Raw genomic sequence first — 20,327 nt, forward strand, 5'->3', positions numbered from 1 at the left:
TCTGTAATGCAAAAAAGGCATGCATTTAATTGGTACTACTAACTCTGACCTGCATGGAATAGGATTGCCTCCCCATGTGATGTTTACATGATATTTTCCAGGTTTAACAGGACAATAATCACACTTGTAAACACCATCACCAACATCACGCATTTTCACAGGCACCTCTGTTCCACCTGAAAACATATGACCATATTAAAGGGTTAGTTCACCCAAAAATGAAAATTCAACACATGAGGCTGAGTAATTGATGACAGAATGTTATTTTTTGGGGGGTGAACTACCCCTTTAAAAACTGCAATGAGTAAAGAATAGTAAAGAATACATAAAGTTTAAAAATAACTCACCTGGGCCTTTTACAGAAACCTTCAGCTCTCCAGTTCCTGCTCCTTTAGTAAAAACAGTGAAGTCTGCCATCTCCTTAACCCGGACACCTTTAGGCTGCAGTCCTCGGCCAGTGGCACGACAAGCGTTGGCATTGCTGGCTGTTGAGGAAAAATAAATGTAAGGGATAAGTTCACCCAAAAATGAAAATTCTGTCATTATTCTCTTATCCTGATGCCATCCCAGATGTGTATGACTGTCTTTCTTCAGCAGAACACAAATAAAGATTTTTAGAAGAAGATAAAGCTCTGTCAGGTCCTTATAATAGAAGTACATGGGTGCCAGCACTTTGATGGTCCAAAAGTCATATTTAGGCAGCATTGAAGTAATCCATGCGACTCCAGTCGATCAATGAATGTCTTCTGAAGTGAATTGATAGGTTTATGTAAGAAACAAGTCGATAATTAAAATGTTTTTTAACTTTAAATTGGCGCTTCCATCCAGGGCTCTGATGCCGTTTGAAATGGCCGAACTCCCGCATGACGTTGGTTCTTCTGTTGTAAATAAGTGCTGCTTCCGAATTCTCGCATGAACTCAACAATGTGCTTACGTTACGCTTCGCATCAGGAAGTGCTTTTTAAAAATTAATAACGTTTTAATTATCTATATATTTTTTACACAAATGTACCGATTTGCTTCAGATGACATTCACTGATCAACTGGAGTCGTGTGGATCACTTTTTGCTGCCTAAATTTGACTTTTGGACCGTCAAAGTGCTGGCACCCATGTACTTCTATTATAAGGACCTGACAGAGCTCAATCTTCTTCTAAAAATCTTAATTTGTGTTCTGCTGAAGAAAGACAGTCATACACATCTGGGATGGCATCAAGGTAAGTGAATAATGAGAGAATTTTCATTTTTGGGTGAACTATTCCTTTAATAAATAGATATAAAATGCACCAACTGTTACAAATGCACAAACTGAAGCACTGTTAGTAAAATCACGCAATATGCCAGTTTTCCCAAAAGCAGCTTTGCAGACCTCTTCCACAGCACACAGTACATTCATTAAAAAAAAAAAAAAAAATGATGGTCATTTTACAAACACCCAAGACCAAAATGTTACTTGAAAGAGAGCACTTTGCTCCACTACAAAAAGATTACCACAGGTATGGAGCAATGACTATGACTTAAAGTCATCTGAATCTCAATTTTGTTCATTTGAATTCTAGACATGTGACAATTAAAAAATTGAAGACTATTTAACTTCTGATTTTTTGTTTTGAATTTTTCAGAGGTGGAATTAGCTGAAAATATTCAGATTATAAAATTATAGGTTAAAATTTTCAGATTATGAAGAAATGTAGTACAAATTTACTCCAAATACAAATTTCTCAAATTCATATCAAAATCCCAGATGTAGACATATATTACAATGAACAAAATAAATGAATGATGTTAAAATAAACTATTAACAAAACTTTTATATCATTTATTAACCTTAGCAAATATAAATTTCTTAATGTACAAATACGTTTTAACATTAAAAATTATATGCTTTAAAATTAGTTAACCCTAACCTAACCCTAACCTAACCCTAACATTATCAACTAACAATGAACAATACCTATAATATATAACCTTGATTTTTTTTCCCTGTGGAACACGGAAATGTGACCTTAGGCCTAGTTTGTTTACAATCTGAATTGCTGAGATATGAATTTGAGACAATCCAAAACAAAGAATCTGCTGTTTAAATATACAAATCTATAAAATATGCCACAAAAATCTTTAATTTTGTTATTTATCATAAAATTCAGATTCAAAGACTTTAGTCATTGTTCTAACTCCATACACAGGACACTATAAAATATCGTACTTCTCTTCGCACAACAGGAATACCGATCACTGAATATCATTTAATCACTCTCTGTCACTCTGTGTTCCTTCAGTACAGTCACATACAGTTCTTACTCCCTAACGTCTCCGGTTACTCATGTAACCTTTGTTCCCTGAGATGAAAGAAATGAAACATTGAAGTGAAACGCTTTGGGGAATTCCTTTTCCACAACCTAGTTGAAGCCCTTGTATCATAACGCCAAATTTATGATTGGCAATGGTGTTTGAGCCCCACCCTTAGGCGCGCATTTGCCCTATATAAGTCGGGTGGTGACTTATTATAATATGTCTTCAAGTGTGTATGAAAATGAATTACCCCACATGGTGAAAATCAAATGGGAAGTTAACCTTAATCTGAGGATGTATAGGAGTCATATAATACACACTGTATAATTTAATCCTTTCATAACCAGAGGTAGGAAGGAAGGTTTTATCCTTATTGGAAGTGCTTGTGAATTCCAGTGGGAGTAAACTGGATAGCAGCCTACACAGGCGGATGTATTCAAAATATATCAGGTAGCTGTCCATAATATGGAGCTTGGGCTCACCCACCAAGTGTTGGCATAGTAAGCTCTCTAGACAGAGAGGACTCGTGAAGTGATGGACACCATGTCTATAGGTCGACTTTCGCCTTGCCGAACATTTCCCATATCCTCAGAACCGTCTGAGGATGAAATCTCCATTACCCGCCATTGGACCCTGGTGCGACAGCATGTCCGCTCTGCAGTTCAGATGGCCTGGAACATTTGTTACGCGCAGGGAGAGGAGATGGCGCGCGCTCCACACGAGGAAGCGTTGCACCAGGCTCATCATTGGTAGCGATCGAGTGCCACCCTGGTGATTTATGTACGCTACCACTTACGTATTGTCTGACCGAATCAGAATGTGATGATTCACTATGTCAGAATGGAAAGCCTTCACAGCTAAGAATACAGCTAGCATTTCCAAGCAGTTCATGTGCCATGCCTGTTTCTCACCCTTCCAAGTGCCGAAAGCTGGGCATCCATCGCACAGCGTGCCCCAACCCGTGTTGTACGCAACCGTGGTCACCACTTTCCATCTGAAAACCTGACCCAGCATAACACCCTGCTGATAAAGGAGTTGTCCATGGTGCTAGAGCAGCCAGACATCGACGAGTCACGGTGACGCGCACACGTCCCCGGCGCCAGGTGTGACATGGTACGTGATGTTTGAGCCAGCACTGGAGAGGTCTCATAAGTAAAAGACTTAACGTTATGACGGCGGATTCTGCCGCCATAAAACCCAGCATTTTCTGAAAAGACTTTTCTGAAATGCTTTCCCCAGTTTGAACTGAGGCAGACACTGATGAATAGTCTGAATGCGCTCGCTCGTGAGGTGTGCATGCATGCCCCCAAAAGGGAGATTTGTTGGCTGGGAGAAAGTGTGCTTTTTGCGCAGCTGACATTGAGACCTAGGCTGTTCAAATGGTGAAGTATCAAGTCCCTGTGCTCGCAAAGCATAGCCTCTGATCGGGCCAGTGATAGCCAATTTGAGGTAATTCAGAATGCGGACACTGTTAAAAAAAAAACCTTTGCGGGTGTGGCAGCTCGGAACAATCTCTATTGCGTCTTTTGTGAGGAGATTGCGAATTTCTGCATGTAATACAGGCACATCCCATGACAGAAATGTTGAGGACAAAACGCTGTTGAAGTAAGGTGGTCTGCGTGCAAATTGGATCAAATACCCATGTTCGATCATTTTTAGCACCCAATCTGACATGCCCGTCAGCTTTACATTTGACATTAATTGTGATAGCACACTGCTCACCATTGGGAAGTGGTTGTGCACAGTGTGTGAAATGGGGAAGCAAGGCAAATTCTCAAGAATGGCCTGAGCCAAAGTTAATAAGTACAATAAGTTATGGTTTATGAGCGTGCACACATTAGAGAAAGAATTGTTTGTATGTGATCATTATGAACAGATCCCAAAGAGGGCTCAATTCAAATGTCACAGATGCAGATAGGCTGGAAGCCACCGTCTTTCTGCGTTTTGATGAGAAAATTATGGCTGTGACATTCTCTCTGTGCACCGTACGGGGAACGACCCCATTGCGTCTCTCACAAGAAGATTTACTGCCTGGGCGCGCAGAATGGGTGTGTCCTGCACTGTAACGTTGAGGATAGAACACTGATGAAGCGAGGCGGCCACATTGCAAACCTGACTGTATAACCACACACTACCTTTTTTTTAACACACTGAGAAATGCTCGGTAACGCACGCCACGCGACTGCATAATGCACGGGTGGGCACTGAGTTTCACGTGTGTGTTGAGGGGAGCTGCCGTTTATAAGACGGGAGCATTTTGAGTGGGGTTTGGGTTGATTTTTCTCTGAGATGTCCGGAAGCGTGCCACATGATCACAAAATGCGTGAGTGGGCATGGATAACGGGCACAGACAGCTGCCGCTTATCAGACGTGAGCTTCTCACTCATAGCGCATTACTCATCTGTGCACAGTGTTAATAATGTAAAGGTTCGAATGAGCTAACAATAGACACCAATCACCCGCAGTTATCACGGTGAGTGAGTTTTGTTGGAGATGAAGAAAGTGCTTTTTCAGCCTTCAGCGCGTCAAGCAGCTGCTACGAGGTACGTGCGCTATTCAAGCAATGCAAGGAAGCGTTGCAATAAAAACTGACTCGTTCCTGGGAAGAATAGCGGGGAAGGGAGAGTCGAAACATAATAGAATAGAATTTTTGTCACAGTACAAAGACGCTAAAATATGCCTGAGAACAGCAGCCTCTCCAATCTGGGCACGCGCAGAGTAGGGTGCAAGGCAGGTCTCAGTAAGCTCCGTATGAACCTCAGGGAAGAACACACTGCTTTCCAAACCACGGTCTTTTGAGAGCGGATGGCATGCAGGAATCATTCATTCAGATGAGAAGGCCGAGCTCCTCGACCTCCCACGCAATGACGTGGAGTAATTCATATCAATGGTGTGTGTGCGCTCCTCACCCTCGCTGGGGGGAGGGGCTGCAACCTCCTCCATGGACCATTCTCCTATGTTTGAAGCTGCAAGGGACATGGCATCATTATCAACATCAGACCCGGCAAATACGACAACACCGTGCTCATTCATAGAGGGCCGGAGTTCGTCACGAGCGTATTCCACTTGCGAGGACACTGTGTGGGAAAATCAAGGGGCTCGTGGGGCTTATGCCAGCGTGAGATCTTCCTCGGATTCTTCCATCTGTACCTTGCAGCCCCACCGTGCTTCCTGATGTGGTCCCTCGAGACAGAGGAAGCGGTTGGGAGGGCGCGGGAGGTGGAATCGTCCCTCAGAACAAGAGCGACCCTAGAGCAGAGTGTCTTGAGACTCATGTCCTCACAGTGAGGACAGTTTGTCCCCATGTGAGCTGCTTCGGCGTGGGTGCTGCCCAGGCAGCGAAAGCAGCTCACATGTTGGTCTGACGGAGCGATGTGTCACTCACAGGAACACTTGTGATACGACATCTATAAAAAGACGTGTACACACAATCAGCTCTTTATATGAGTGTTTTACGTCACTTGGATGGAATATTACATATACTGCATATATATATCAAAGGATACAGCTCTTGCCGGAATGCTGCAAGAAGCATGTACATGTCTCGCTGAAGCGAAGAACCCGATGCCGGCAGTGAGGCGAAGAAACTCTTTGATGGAACACTAGAGGAAGTCTTCGATGCAGAACGTCCTGATGCTTCTGCAGGGAAACCTTGTCCAGTGGAAGGTATCCATTGACGGCAAAGAGAATGCTGTTCAAGACGAGATGATTGTCGTAGTCAAGACGAGATGATGTCGGTCTTGAAGGTAGAAAATTCTGAAGAAATGGTGTTTGAGCCTCCGCTTATATAGGGCAAATGCGCGCCAAAGGAGCGGGGCTCAAACACCATTGCCAATCATAAGATTGCCGTGATGATACAAGGACTTCAACTAGGGTGTGGAAAAGGAATTCTCCAAAGCGTTTCACTGCAATGTTGAGTGAACTGAATCAATAGGGAACTTTAGTTTTGTACCTTTCCTATCATGCCTCAAAGTGGGTGCATCAAGATGCCACAAGCAAACCCATGATGGGAGCATTAAGCTAAGAGCAATGAGCTGAGCTGTATTACTGTACCCAACAGGGGTACAGACACAGAGGTATGGACCAGAGGCACGGACAAAGCCAATGTGAACAGCGGCGCACCTTTCTTTTTATGAGGAAGTATCTGCACAGGAGCCCCAGCTGTGGGTTTTGGGTGGGCTACAAAGATAAAAATTTGTTTTTGGGGGTGGGGGAAGTTTCTTTGACTTTTCTTTTTCACTGTTTGCCCACAGTTCCAATATGGAGTAGAGAAAATCATGTGTAAGAAAGATGTGTAAGAAAGAAAGATCATTGTTTACCCTCAGAGATGTTCACTTTGAAGGGGCTGTTGGGTATAGGCTGCCCAGCAAATCTCACATGGATGGTGTGCGGCCCCTCCTGCACAGGTTTATAGGTGCAACGAAAGATGTTGTCACCCTTGTTTTCTAGAAGAACTTCCACGGTGTTGTTTTTATTCTGAGGGTCAACAATGACCACACTAACGTCTCCAGCCCCAGCACCTGGAATGAGTTAGACAGAATTGTGAGTGTACCTTCATAATGAAAAATAAGTTCTAAAACACAGCTTTAACTTTCTGCTCACCTGCTGTATAGATGTCAAAATAAGTTGGCTTATGGACCACGTTGCCCACTGGCTCCAGACCTGGACCTCGAGCCTGAACTTTGCTGGGATCGCCCAGAGCTTTTGCCACATTTACCATGAAGGGGCTCTTATCTATGTCCTGCCCAGCAAAAAGTACCTTCACCTGTGATTTATAACAATAAATGAACAAAATGAACCAACCTGGAAGCAAACTGGTTTATATCCAAAGAAAAGACAACAGTGTTCTTGCACTGATGAGTACCTTGTGGAGACCCTCGACTTTGGGCACATAGGTGACACAGAATGTCCTTTTCTTGTCATTGTTGGCGACTACTTTAGCCTAAAAAAAATGTAAAGATGGATTGAAGTTTAAAAATGTCATTTATGGTTTGCTGCACATTGTTGCACATTTACCGAATGTTACAGAAGCACCTCTGATCAGATCTCACCTCTTCAGTGTGACCCTCTGGGTCCTCTACATATACAATCACTTCACCAAGTCCTGCTTCCAGGGTTTCCACAGTAAATACAGCTGGCTTCAAAACCATGTTGCCCTTAGACTCAATACCTTTTTTTCAAGAAAAAACAAACATACCAACAATGTTCAACAATATACTTGTAGCATTCAAGTGGAGAAGCTGGAAGTATGCATTTTAAGGGCAATTACACTGATAAAGAATACAATGCCTTTCAGGATGTCAAATGAACTGTATATCAGAAACCGTTTAGCAGAGACGGACCAATGGTATTAAAATGAATGGGAGTAAGTGGAAAGGAAGCAAAGGAAGTCCTGCCTTACAGGTGAAAGAGCCAGTCACAAAAAGTGTTTTTTAACGTGATCTGAGTTAAAGAAGCACAATTTATAATACTATTGTTGTCAGATTTTACTGCAGATTTTAAATGTTCTTTGATCATAATCTTGACCAACGGTTTTGGAAATTTCGGTATTTCCCCATTCAAGTAGATAGGAGCTGTACTTTTATGCTGCATGTTTACATAGAAAATAGCTGCCCAGCCTGTCCTGGAGCATTCCAAAGATGGCCGCCAAATGGACTGACTTACCTTGAAAGGGACTTTCATAATGATTAAAAGCATAATTAATTGCATATGCCAATATTTGCTGAAATAGGCTCCCAGAAGAGGATAAATCCATACAAAATATCCAAAATAATTATAATATATATTGTATAATAAATTTAATAATTCAGATAATTCAAACACATTACATTATTGTGGAAGATGAGTAAAGCATTGATTCAGTGGTTCCCAACCCTGTTCCTGGAGGCCCCCCAACACTACACATTTTGGATATCTCCCTAATCAAACACACCTGATTCAACTCAATAGCTCGTTAGTAGAGACTCAGCGTCCTGAATTGGGTGTGTCAGGTAAGGGAGATATACAAAATGTGCAGTGCTTGGGGGCCTCCAGGAACAGGGTTGGATACCACTGGATTAGACAAAACAAAAAGTGTCTTTCAAAGTCAATAGGCCTATACTGCTTGTTTTTATTTCTAAATCATTGAACATAAGCCTACAGTCTACAGCAATCCATTTTGAGAAATACAGGATGTGTTCTTGCATTCCTGCACTATTTTTATATACACATGCAGACTGACCCTTTGGCAGCATCTCACTGTGGTTGTGCAAAATGCAGTTTGAAACTTTGAAAAATAGACAGAATCTCGAGACCCCTGCATTCTGTTGTGCTCTGTTCATCAATATTAGTACAGCTGTTTGTTGCCTGTACAGCTGCGCGTTGCCTCGGAGCTGTGCTGACTGCCCCCTGCTGACTGCGACTTGCAAAAACACGGTAGTGGTGGCCTTGCTGTTTTTCACTCACCTGGTCCATAGGCCTTGGCCTTTTTGGGGTACAGCTGCTTTGGCTTGAGAGGTGCTCCAGGCTTCAGTTTAGCTTTAGGAAACTGAGAGAGGTACGTCATCACTGAATGCTCATCCACATCTGGATCCACAATTTCCTCTGGAGCTATCACCTGAAGATCAAAGATGCAATATATTAGAAATTGTTTCCATGGCGTGTTAACAATCAGGAACAATTTATTTTTAAATTGATCAGCAAAGTTAGTGGTGCTTGCTAAGGCAGTTAATAATACTTGAGGCCAAAGTATACTTCAGGTGTCCGCGTTGCAGATCGCTCCGCGCACAGTATGTGTGACAAAAATTGTATCATCAGCACAGCCGCATGGCTTGACGGTGCACCCCCTAGATTTTCTTGACCCGCGCACGTGGTCCTCGGCTGTACACGTTGCTGATGCATGCACCTGCTATTGACTGTAAATATTGCAATACTAAAAAAGTATCACAAAGAAGTTGTAGTGAGCAACGCGGTTGACAGGTGAAACCTTTGGATGGACATAACTGCTTCCATCTGTGCTGTTTGTGTGACATCTTTGACCATTGCGCCATTGTATCTCATTTTTTTTCAGCATCTCGTGTAGGAGTGCAGCGTTTTAGAGGCCGTGTTGAGTTAAAAAGAACTTCAACTGTTAAAAATGTTTCTCTAGGGGCAGTACTGAGATGCCATCTTTGGGGGGCCATTTTGATATTTAGGGTGTGCGTCAGAAGTTTCTTGGGAAATATAGGGGGGCCATGCCCACTCTAGCATCTCCCCCCCTAGATCCGGCCATGCTACTGACATGAATGATACCTCTTTGAAAATTTGATCATCAGTCTGTGGTCTTTTAGAGCTCTTTGGTCTGTGCTCCCAAACATTTTATCCACTGCCCCCAGTGGCCAAAGCAGGAAGTATTTTTGAATGCAAGGGCACGTGTGAAATCCAGTTTCCGGGTAAAATATACACAGAAGGGCACCAAAAGTTGTAAAGCGAGTTGTTTTAAGTTGTAAATGTTGTAGTAAAGTGTAGAGGAATGCATATTTGATTAACTCTACCCCCAAACCCCAAACCTAACCGTCAGTGGAGTAAAAATGTAATTTAAGAGGGAAAATGCAACATCCAAATTGCACTTGTTTCTGATTGTGTGTTTCCTGGTTTCAAAGTAGGACGAGAACCCGAGTCTCAGAGGCTGCTGATACAATTATCAGTTGTGCACAGGAAAAGATAAACAACTGAACTGATATAAAAATGTCTGATGGGAGATGCCGCTTGTCAGTAACTAAGCACAATGGGGTCGGTGTCAGGGTACTGGAACATTCGTTAGTAACATGTTGACTCCCATGTGATCACGTTGAAACTGTATAGTAATGCACTAAAACGCTCAGAACATGTTAGCAACCACATAGCAATACCCTGGCAACCACCAACAACACCCTAAAATTGTGGGGGCAACTTCTACACAAGTACTACATTTATTTTCTTCAGAAAATTTAAATCTATTTATGTCTTCATGTTTAAAAAGGGGTTCATGTGTACAGTAGATATTATTAGAAAGAACAGAGAAAGTCACAATATATTGTTGACACACAATATTATTAATTATTAAGTATAAAACACTTTATTGCCGCTGTGCTTATGCAGGTGGCACAAGTTCAGAAATGGCTTGCGACATTTTCTGATCAGATTTCTCTACTATTCTTGCAAACAAAAGTGTTGAGTACGCCAAAAAGGAGGAGTTTACGATGAGATAAACATGAAGCTACACCCTGAACTTACAGCTACACCATTTTGTTTTCACCATTATGCTTGTTCCACCATCACAGTTTGGTGGCAATCTCTTCAGATACTATTTTTATCTATAGAGCGCTGAGTTTTGACAGCAGCACTCAACAAGCCAAGGAAAGGATTTACCAAGAGTCAGACCCCTCCCACCTCCCCTCAACAGTCAGCAGGAAATTTGTCCCCAAGAATTTATGACACACATGCTACACCATCCATGGAATCTCACACTTATCCCATGAGGATAATGGAGTAGGCACCACTGTGTGTCAAAGTGCAGAAACCACTGTGACATTTGACAGTAACCCACTCCCAGACATAACCTTCCCTGTGACTGAAGTAGGCGATAAACTATCACTAGCTGAAGAAGTAGATGTTCACCTGTGGCACACCGAGCCAATCATCAGCCTGCTGCATGGCCTCACGTGCATTTTCAACGGGCTGGTTGGGGTCCCAAGTTTGCCAGTCAGGGCACAGACCTGCAAGAAGAGTGAAAATTTTATGAACAAATAACTCTTTAATAAGGTGTTAGGCCACATGCACACTCTTCACAAGAAACTCTAGTATTAAAACAATAATTACCTCATTTTAGGAATTAACATTTTCAGGCCTTTCATGAACCTGGTCTTCAGTTTAAAAATTGTATAGAAGAAGTGTTTTAAGAGACGTACAATGTAACCTAAATATTCAGTATAATGATAACAGGCAAAGTGCATGTGCCCATTAAAAAGCCAGCAGCACCCTGTATGGTCATGACTGTTTCCCGGGGACTGTTTCATATCAGCTACACTGAAGTAAACACTTTAGTTCACTACCCCTTTCCTCAGTATGTGTCAATGTGAGAAAAGAGTGGAAGTAGGTCATGATGAACCACAGTGAATAAATGAATCCCTCATTCTGTAGCACTATTGAATTCTTTTAACAGTATTTGAAATACTTCCTGTTTTTTCCCCTTTTTAAATATGTATTATTACCATATGAATACTTTTCCTGCTAATGACAATACAATAATAGTTCTTAAGTAATGTGTTTTCAGTAACACTTCATATTAATGTTCCTTTAGTTAAGGGTTTATAAAGGGGTTCATTAATGTCTAATTAGTAATTTACAAATGCATTATAAATCATGCAACAATTACGAATTTTCTCCAATACTTGCTGAATAGTGAGCATACACTCTAGTGGTCGACCGATATGTGTTTTCTTAATGGCCGATGCCAATATCCAGAGAGCAGGGTGGCCGACAGGCTGATATAATACCGATATATCACACAATTTACATAAAATTGCTAAAAAATGAATAAACTCTTATTTAGAACTATATTTACTCAAAATTTCACACAAAACTTTAACTTTGTAAAAAATAATCTTTAAAACATTTTTATTGTGTTTTAAATGGTAAATAGCAGTTTTTTTCTGATTTCTGTTTAGTAATTTATTTGAACATAAACATATTTTTAATAAATTAGGAAGAAGGAAATAGTACATAGTAGTCCAGCAACCACAGATGGCATATGCGTATTAGCAATTGCATTTTCTCACAAAAGACGGAACCAAACTAATTGTACATTTCTTTGCACTGTGAATATGACATTTACTTCTAGCACATGTGAAGCACTTTTATTTTGAAGTTGCTCTTTGGCGCTAGTGCGGATCCAGCGTGAGCAGCAATCTACTGACAACTTTCAGCTTACACAGCCTGAATCCCATGCTTGGAATATCACGGACTTACCGTCAGGTAACATTCTTAAATCAGATGAACTGAGTTTTGATCCAAACTAATAGAATATGTGCTTCAGATGGTAGATATTAGATGAGCGCTCTGCTGGAATAAAACGCTAGGTTTTAGTGAGGTTTGTGAATTACATCTGTTTAAATGAGATATCGGCATACTTGCAGACGGTATATGATATAAGTATGATATTTTCCTTTTTATCATTAGACAAAAAAGTTAAATGTTACAGGGAACCGTTGAGGAGAGAGATGGAGAGTGAAAAACATGAGCACTTTAACATTAGGATCTCCTGCACTTCTGCCGTGGCTCAGATATGCAGATTGTTTAAACAAGGAGTTGTTGCACACCGTTCTAATATTGTAGCAACACGATGGCAAGTAACAACAAAAAGAACTGTGATTGCTCATTTACATGTCCACCCTTATAAAAAAAATCTAAACTAGCCGCAAACTTGCTGCAATTTTGCAGCAAATTTGCCACTCGTTATTTTCACATTCAAATGGGCTTTTGATTCACCACAGATGTTTGCCAGAAGTTTGCAGCTCTTCGCCGGTAGTGGTGAACCTCCCGCAAACCATTGGCAACAATGGACAATTTGCTGCAAGTATGCCGCAGAGCTCATTTGCCCGTGAAAATTATCAGTTGCGAATTTGCCATGAACCCTCGATTTTCATAAGGAGGCTCCTTCACATGCAAGCAGGCGTTTCTCGCCACTGTCGTGGCTTAAGAAACAAATCGGCCAAACGGTGAAATGTATTGGCCGATGCTGACTGGCTGAAGAGGGCCGCAAAATGGCGCCGCGATATGCAGAAAAGCGTATAGCTCCATCTGATTATGTCAGAATGTGTATTTACCAGGAGCACAGTTATCCACCAGGGCACCAAGGGCCTTGCCATCCCTCCAGTCCTTGTTGAAGTTGTTAATAGGCAGCTGAGGAACCTTGTTCTGGATCCAGCCCAGCAGTCTTTGCTTGGGAGTGAGTTTCTTAATCTCTTCTTCATCCTCATCATCCCACATAGGCATGGAGATGGAGTAATGCAGAATGAGTGTCCAGATGAGACCCAGAATCAGCTTCAGGTTCCCATCTACAATGGCTTTGCTGTCTGCACAGGACAAAGACAATCATAGAAGCGTTGATTTAGTAAATGGGTTTTTAATTAACTTATGCATCTATTCCAAATAACCCTCAAATTCATTATAACTCTGTGAATCAGTGCATGGATTAGCTAACCCACCATTCAAAGATGGCAAAGAGTGAAAAAACTTGGGTGTCAACATAGATTTAGCAGATTACACTAACAAAAAAAAGTACTGTGGCCTTATTATGGATTAGCCTACTATTGATACACCACAGTCATTTATAAAATCCAAGGTACTTGAAAGAATAACATGGTGAATGTCCAGTTTTACCATTTATGTTGTAAATGTTGTAGTAAAAAAAAAATTCCATGGTACTTTTTTGTTAGTGTAGAGTGTCAGCCAGCCACAAAATGTTCCTTAAAAGAGCATGATAATGAGATTAGATGGACACTAATTTTTCATTGTTTTCTTTTAAATTGCAAATTACTGTACATTTCCATCACACACTTAACCAGTGGGATTAATTGGGTTAATATGCTCTAGAATTAAACATTTATAAATAAACCATTTGTAGACTAGTAGAGAAATATACTTTTAATGACTAGAATGCTCACATGCCCCAGATTGCTTCACTTCATCAACACTGACAGCCATACGCATATCTGTTTAAAAGACAAGTCTCCCCTAAACACAATCACTCTCTAGTGCTTTACAGAGCACTGTTAAACATCTATCAAAGCAGTTCTAAACATACCCACTAAACCACCTAACCATAACCCTCCGATTCAGTGAGGTTGCTGCATATCAGTAGTGAATTTTGCTATACATTTAAGAAGAAAGCCAGAAGTCTTTTCACTAGGTATTCATTAACAATCTAATTAAAGTGTTGGGGGACAGATCAAAAATAACCTTTCACCTTTGTCTTTCAATAAACAAGTGGTAAGCTTATAGACTTATAGCTACTGACACGTGTGTCCAAAGTGAATGGTCCTTTTATACTATAAGTATATATATACTATACTATACTATATTTACACCCAGTAAGTGTAATCGCCAGAAAACAAAAGAAGAAGCTATTCAAGCTTGATGTACAAGTGTTTTTAGGAGTGCATCAGCAATTGCAAAATATAGACTGTCGGCTTATGTTCAATGATACAAGAATAAACAATATATTGACTTTTATGTATTGTTGACACATTCTATTGTCTAATCAATGCTTTACTTCTCTCAATAATGCAATAGGTATATACATCTGAATATCTGAATTATTGTATTTATTCTGAATATTTGAATTTATTATAATTATTATAAATAAATAATTATATTTTATTTATTCATCATTATTTATATTTATTATAAGCTCTAAATATTATATTTATAAATAATTATTATGTATTATTTATCAGGGTTGTAAACCATTCAGAACTGAATGAAGAATGCTAATTCAATTCCGATTTAATTCCTGAATTTGGATTGAATTTGAATTGAGGTAGCAAAAAGGATGTTGAATTGCAATTCAAATTTGGATCTAAGGAAGTAGAATTAAAATATAATTAAATTCTAAGAAATTCATAAGACTGTTTTTAAGTTTATTTTTTAATAATACATTTGATTTTTCAGTATAACATGAAACATGTCATCATATTATCTTATACATAACAAATGGGGTATTTCCAGTAACATTACACTGTAAAAAAAAATAAATGTTCTTAGATCAAGTAAACAATGCTTAAAAAAAAAAAAAAAAACATTGAAAGATTTACTTGATTATTGTAGTTTTTGAGCTAAGCAACTTTAACCCTTGTGTGACCTTCGGGACATTTTTGTCTTTTTCATTTTTGTTTTTTTGATCATTTTGGCCATGTTAATGCCAACGGCATAAATTTTGCCAAAGGTGTGTATTTTTTGGGGAATTTTGATATTATAACCTCAGTTCCTATAATACATCTATAATACACTGTGTACACAAAATAGTTACACTCAGGACTTTCAGGACAAAATTGTCCCTATTGAAATCCATTAAAACTGTAATATTTGATCCCAGTGCCATTAAAGCATAAAATCATGAATTCTGTGATATTATGGTTTCATTCCATTCATTCCATTCAAAATTTAATTTTGTAATATTTTCCACCAGATGGCACCATTTTTCTCATGTTTAGCCTATGGAGCAAATACATGCTTTTTCCCTATTTTCTGTTTGCTGTATTATAGAGCACTGCAGGCCAATTGAATAAATGATGCAGCTAAAATTGTGTGGGTGTGTTGGTATGGATGTCAGAGTGTGTTTTGTATGTGTGTATTGAGAAATGTGTGTGTGTGTGTGTGTGTGTGACAAGTTTTACTATCCTTGTGGGGACCAAATATCCCCACAAGGATAGTAAAACCTGAGATCACCTATGTTGTGAGGACCAGCCAGTGGTCCTCACAAGGGAAATGGCATATTAAATGATGTTTTTTTGAAAATGTAAAAATGCCAAAAGGTTTCTGTGATGATTTGGTTTAGGTGTAGGGTTAGGGTTAGGGGATAGAATCTACAGTTTGTACAGTATAAATATCATTATGTCTATGGAGGGTCCTTATAAGGATAGCTAAACCAACGTGTGTGTGTGTGGGCAGGTTTAACCTCCATTGTGGGGACCAAATGTCCCCACAAGGATAGTAAAACCTGAGATCACCTACATTGTGGGGACCAGCCAGCGGTCCTCACAAGGGAAATGGCATATTAAATGATGTTTTTTTGAAAATGTAAAAATGCAAAAAGGTTTCTGTGAGGGTTAGGTTTAGGGGTAGGGTTAGGGTTAGGGGATAGAATCTATAGTTTGTACAGTATAAAAATCATTATGTCTATGGAGGGTCCTCATAAGGATGGCTAAACCAACATGAGTGTGTGTGTGTGTGTGTGTGTGAAAAACAACAGTGGCATTATATAAACAAACTGGCATTTAAAGGGTTAAAATCCTGAAAATGAATGAATATTTGGTAGTTATGACCAGGACTGATGTTGGTTCAAAAAATTAACTAATTGAAAGTGGAAAATAATATTAATATATAATATTATTATGGCAGTTTTTTTATGTGGACATTTCTGTCCTCAAAGGACCTATGAGTAACTTTTTTTTATTGATGCACAAGGGTTAAGGAATGCTACATAATGAATCTCAATGCAGCTTTTCTATTACAACATACTTGTTTGTACCAACAAGCACAGAAGCGAGTTGGATTAATGCATTTATTTCAGTTCAAATTAGCCTACACAAAATGTTTATGTGGTTCAGTCCCATTTACCCTCTTCCCAGCATGTACTGGGGCATGAATAATATGGTTGCATTATTTCTATTATTTTATTGTTGTTGTTGATTTTGTTGTCATGGTAGGTAACTTGTTTGTTTTGCAATGTCAAGATTAGTTGGTTTATCTAAAAAAATTATCAGTTTGTTGATTGTCACCTTGTCATGTTTTATGTACAGAGTGTTGAGGTCCGTGTGTGCCATTTTAAAATACTCAGTGTTTTTTCTATTCATAAGTGTTCATGTGTTGAGCAAAAATTTGATTTTATTGGTTTAAGACAGCAAACACATCGCTCTCCATGAAATATATGTTTATAGAAATGTGCATGAGATGAATACTGAACAGTTTAAAACCATGTAAATATCAAAATAAGTTGTCATAGGACTAAGTTGTTAGAATTTAAGAAATCTTCCTAAAGTTACTTAATTTAAATATGTAATTGTTAAATTTGTACAATTAATATGTGATATGTACAGCTTACATGTAAAAGTCTTGTCAGGTTGAACTTTAAGTTCAGATCATTTACTTAAAATGAAGTAGATTAATTCAAATTAAAAAGTAATGCAAACTTCATTTCTTCAAGTTTTACAAATACATCACTTTTGCAGTATTAATATTCAATAATAAATATAATAAAATGTAACAATGTTTAAAATGTGTATTTCATTTATTTCACTATATTTAATACACTTTTATTTTATGAATCATGGTGGAAGAACACTTTAATTCCTGTAATGCTCTAATGTGCTCAGTATATTAAACAATTAAAAGACTCAAATTTTGAATCTAATTTTATAAAATTATCTGAAAACAATGTGGTTGATCATTTGTGGTGCTGTACAGCAAAAAACAAAATCTTTTGATAACTATGTTAATTTAATTGTAATAATTTATTTATTATTCTTATTTGAGAGAGAGACAGTTTATGTCTATAAGTTAAAAAATGTAATTCTATCTATTAGGTAATAAATAGGCATACTTGGTAACAAATAATAATGTAATTATTTGTCAGAAAATGTGCCTTGCACTATTGAAATTGTGTAATGTGACTGTGTTTTAATTTCTTTGAAACTGCAATTCAGTAAACTCCACTTCCAATCCCAGTTCAAATTCAATTCTAATTCCAACTCATGAATTAAAAGGTTGTTAATTCTGAACTTCTGAATTTTGTACAACCCTGTTATTTATATTTAATTATTTTATTTGGGGGCCTGTTTTTTGTTGCAAATAATGATATGATTAATTAGATTACTTAACTGGCATGTCATTTAATTAATTCAATTAAAAAAGTCCTAATAATACTATTTTGACCTTGACTAAAACCATTTAATCTAAGTCATACCACAAAGCACTTTTTATTTGACCAGAAAAACCTTTTTACAGTGTATCTGAATCAATGTTTAAGGATTTTTCAAAATATTAATAACATATTTGACACTTTATATATATATATATATATATATATATATATATATATATATATATATATATATATATATATATATATATATAATAATAATGTAATAAGGTTTGTTAATGTTATTCATGAAATCTGTCATATAGTGTCAACAAAGTTGATAACTCTTTATAGTTTGCAGAACATTACACTACATATATGTGACCTGCACCAACATTTTGAGTCACTTTGTCCTAGAAACACATTTTGAGATTTAAACACTAAAGTAAAAAGAGAAACATTTCAATTATTATATCTCGACAACGGTTAAGAGTAGAAATACAATAATTATACTGTAGAAAGCTTAGGCGTCCTTTCTTCCAATGTTGAATAAAATATTGAAAAACAAATATTAATTTTTGTATGAATTATTTGTTTAGTAATTGATTATTATAAAATAAATAAAACGTATTTCTGGGTCAAAGTGTGTCAAAACGATGGCGCAGGTCACACATTCAGTAGAGTAGATTTAAGAAAAGATATATATTTGTTCATAACATCTGCTAGTACAACGACTCAGTTTTTACTTAAAGGCTAACTTTATTGTAAGATTCAAGATCATTCCTGTTTAACCAGTTAAATCCGTTCTTACCTATAGACACGAGTTTGATGCGTTCTCTGTCCAGAAACTCCAGCGCCACCGACACATTCTCCAGTTTCATCTGTCGGAAGTTTGGTCTGACGTGATGTTTTTTGTACATTTTCTTCTGACTGAGGACCTCCAGAAGGCCGATGAGTTTAAGGCCATCGCTCAGGTCTTTCTGGAGGTCAGTGAGGCTCTTATTGATGCATTTGAGATGTTCATTGCACCATCTGGTGAAGGTGTTCTGCTGGATCTTCTTCCACGGTGCGTCCTCGGCGAGGTCTTTCTCTGTAGCTGGCATCTCTTCTTCTTCCCCGAGGTCTGTGCCCTGGTAGTATTGGGGCGGCTGATCGTCGAAATGTGTGTAAGTGCTCATGATGGACACTTGCTTTTATACTTCTGATGCGGTAAATTCGCAGCGGGAGAGTGTGAGAAGGCGAGAGAGTCTTAAACAGATCAAAACTTTGATGAAATTTGGAGAAAACAGACAGACTTTCACAGAAACTTGTGAAGAGGGGCTCACAGACACTTCTGTCAGAGCAATGATAGATTATCCGATTAACGATTTACCCGTTTTTTAATTCTCAGGATCCTGACAAATGTAGTCGCTCCTTCTTAATGGACACTTTGAGTCTGAAGAATATCACTTTATGAAAAATGAACCAAGTCACTCGGTGATCAACAGTTTGCCGCAGTTGAAAGTCCTGTTTGAAATGAGGAGACGGTGAATGAAGGGGGTTTAAATGCACCCAGGACCCCCGGGATTACATCACACTGATGTCATGATGTATACATGAATATGACGAATCGTTTTCTAATCCTCAAGGACAACGATGACGGATCGGATTGGTCGAAATGGATGAGACAGTCTGTGATTGGCCAGCTGAGACACGCTTATTTTTGGAATATCAGAGTAAGTGCGCTAATCAGCCCAGCATGACAAAGTCACAGCAAAATTAGATGGTGACTCCGACTTGACTTGAGTGTCCACATGTCATATATTACAATTAATGTAATTAATCGCAATAGCAATAACAAAAACTAGGTAATCACAAGCAGATAACAGCCTATGTGCTCTTAGAATGATGTAAGTTCCTAGTTTAGGCAGTAGCTAACATGTGTGACCTATTTTTTATTTTTATTTTATCTATGCCAATCACAGACCAATTCACAATATATGCATGTATGTGTGTGTGTGTGTGTGTGTGTGTGTGTGTGTGTATGTATGCATATATATATGTATATATATATATATATATATATATATATATACACACACACACACACACACACACACACACACACACACACACACACACACACAGTTGAAGTCAGAAGTTTTCATACACCTTAGCCAAATACATTTCAACTCAGTTTTTCACAAGTCCTGACATTTAATCGTAGAAAACATTCCCTGTCTTAGGTCAGTTAGGATCACTACTTTATTTTAAGAATGTAAAATGTCAGAATAATAGTAGAGAGAATTATTTATTTCAGCTTTTATTTCTTTCATCTCATTCCCAGTGGGTCAGAAGTTTACATACACTTTGTTAGTATTTGGTAACATTACCTTTAAATTGTTTAACTTGGGTCAGATGTTTTGGGTAGCCTTCCACAGACTTCTAACAATAAGTTGCTGGAATTTTGGCCCATTCCT

General features: G+C 38.5%; 1 protein-coding gene across 1 annotated transcript in view; it reads right to left on the reverse strand.

Moving 5' to 3' along the window:
* The window catches only part of LOC127435759 (filamin-C-like), a 52,488-nt gene extending 33,310 nt beyond the window's left edge, over positions 1–19,178 (reverse strand). The window contains exons 1-10 of the mRNA XM_051689427.1: positions 18,680–19,178; positions 13,115–13,363; positions 10,908–11,005; positions 8,736–8,886; positions 7,343–7,461; positions 7,156–7,233; positions 6,894–7,056; positions 6,611–6,811; positions 348–485; positions 50–176 (exon numbers count right to left, since the gene is read on the reverse strand). Coding sequence (XP_051545387.1) covers positions 50–176; positions 348–485; positions 6,611–6,811; positions 6,894–7,056; positions 7,156–7,233; positions 7,343–7,461; positions 8,736–8,886; positions 10,908–11,005; positions 13,115–13,363; positions 18,680–19,046 — 1,691 coding nt within the window. The 5' untranslated portion in view covers positions 19,047–19,178. The remainder of the gene's footprint in view (positions 1–49; positions 177–347; positions 486–6,610; positions 6,812–6,893; positions 7,057–7,155; positions 7,234–7,342; positions 7,462–8,735; positions 8,887–10,907; positions 11,006–13,114; positions 13,364–18,679) is intronic.
* Between the last annotated feature and the right edge of the window lie 1,149 nt (positions 19,179–20,327).

The sequence above is a fragment of the Myxocyprinus asiaticus genome, chromosome 46 (assembly GCF_019703515.2).
Source record: "Myxocyprinus asiaticus isolate MX2 ecotype Aquarium Trade chromosome 46, UBuf_Myxa_2, whole genome shotgun sequence".
In the NCBI taxonomy this organism is placed as follows: domain Eukaryota; kingdom Metazoa; phylum Chordata; class Actinopteri; order Cypriniformes; family Catostomidae; genus Myxocyprinus; species Myxocyprinus asiaticus.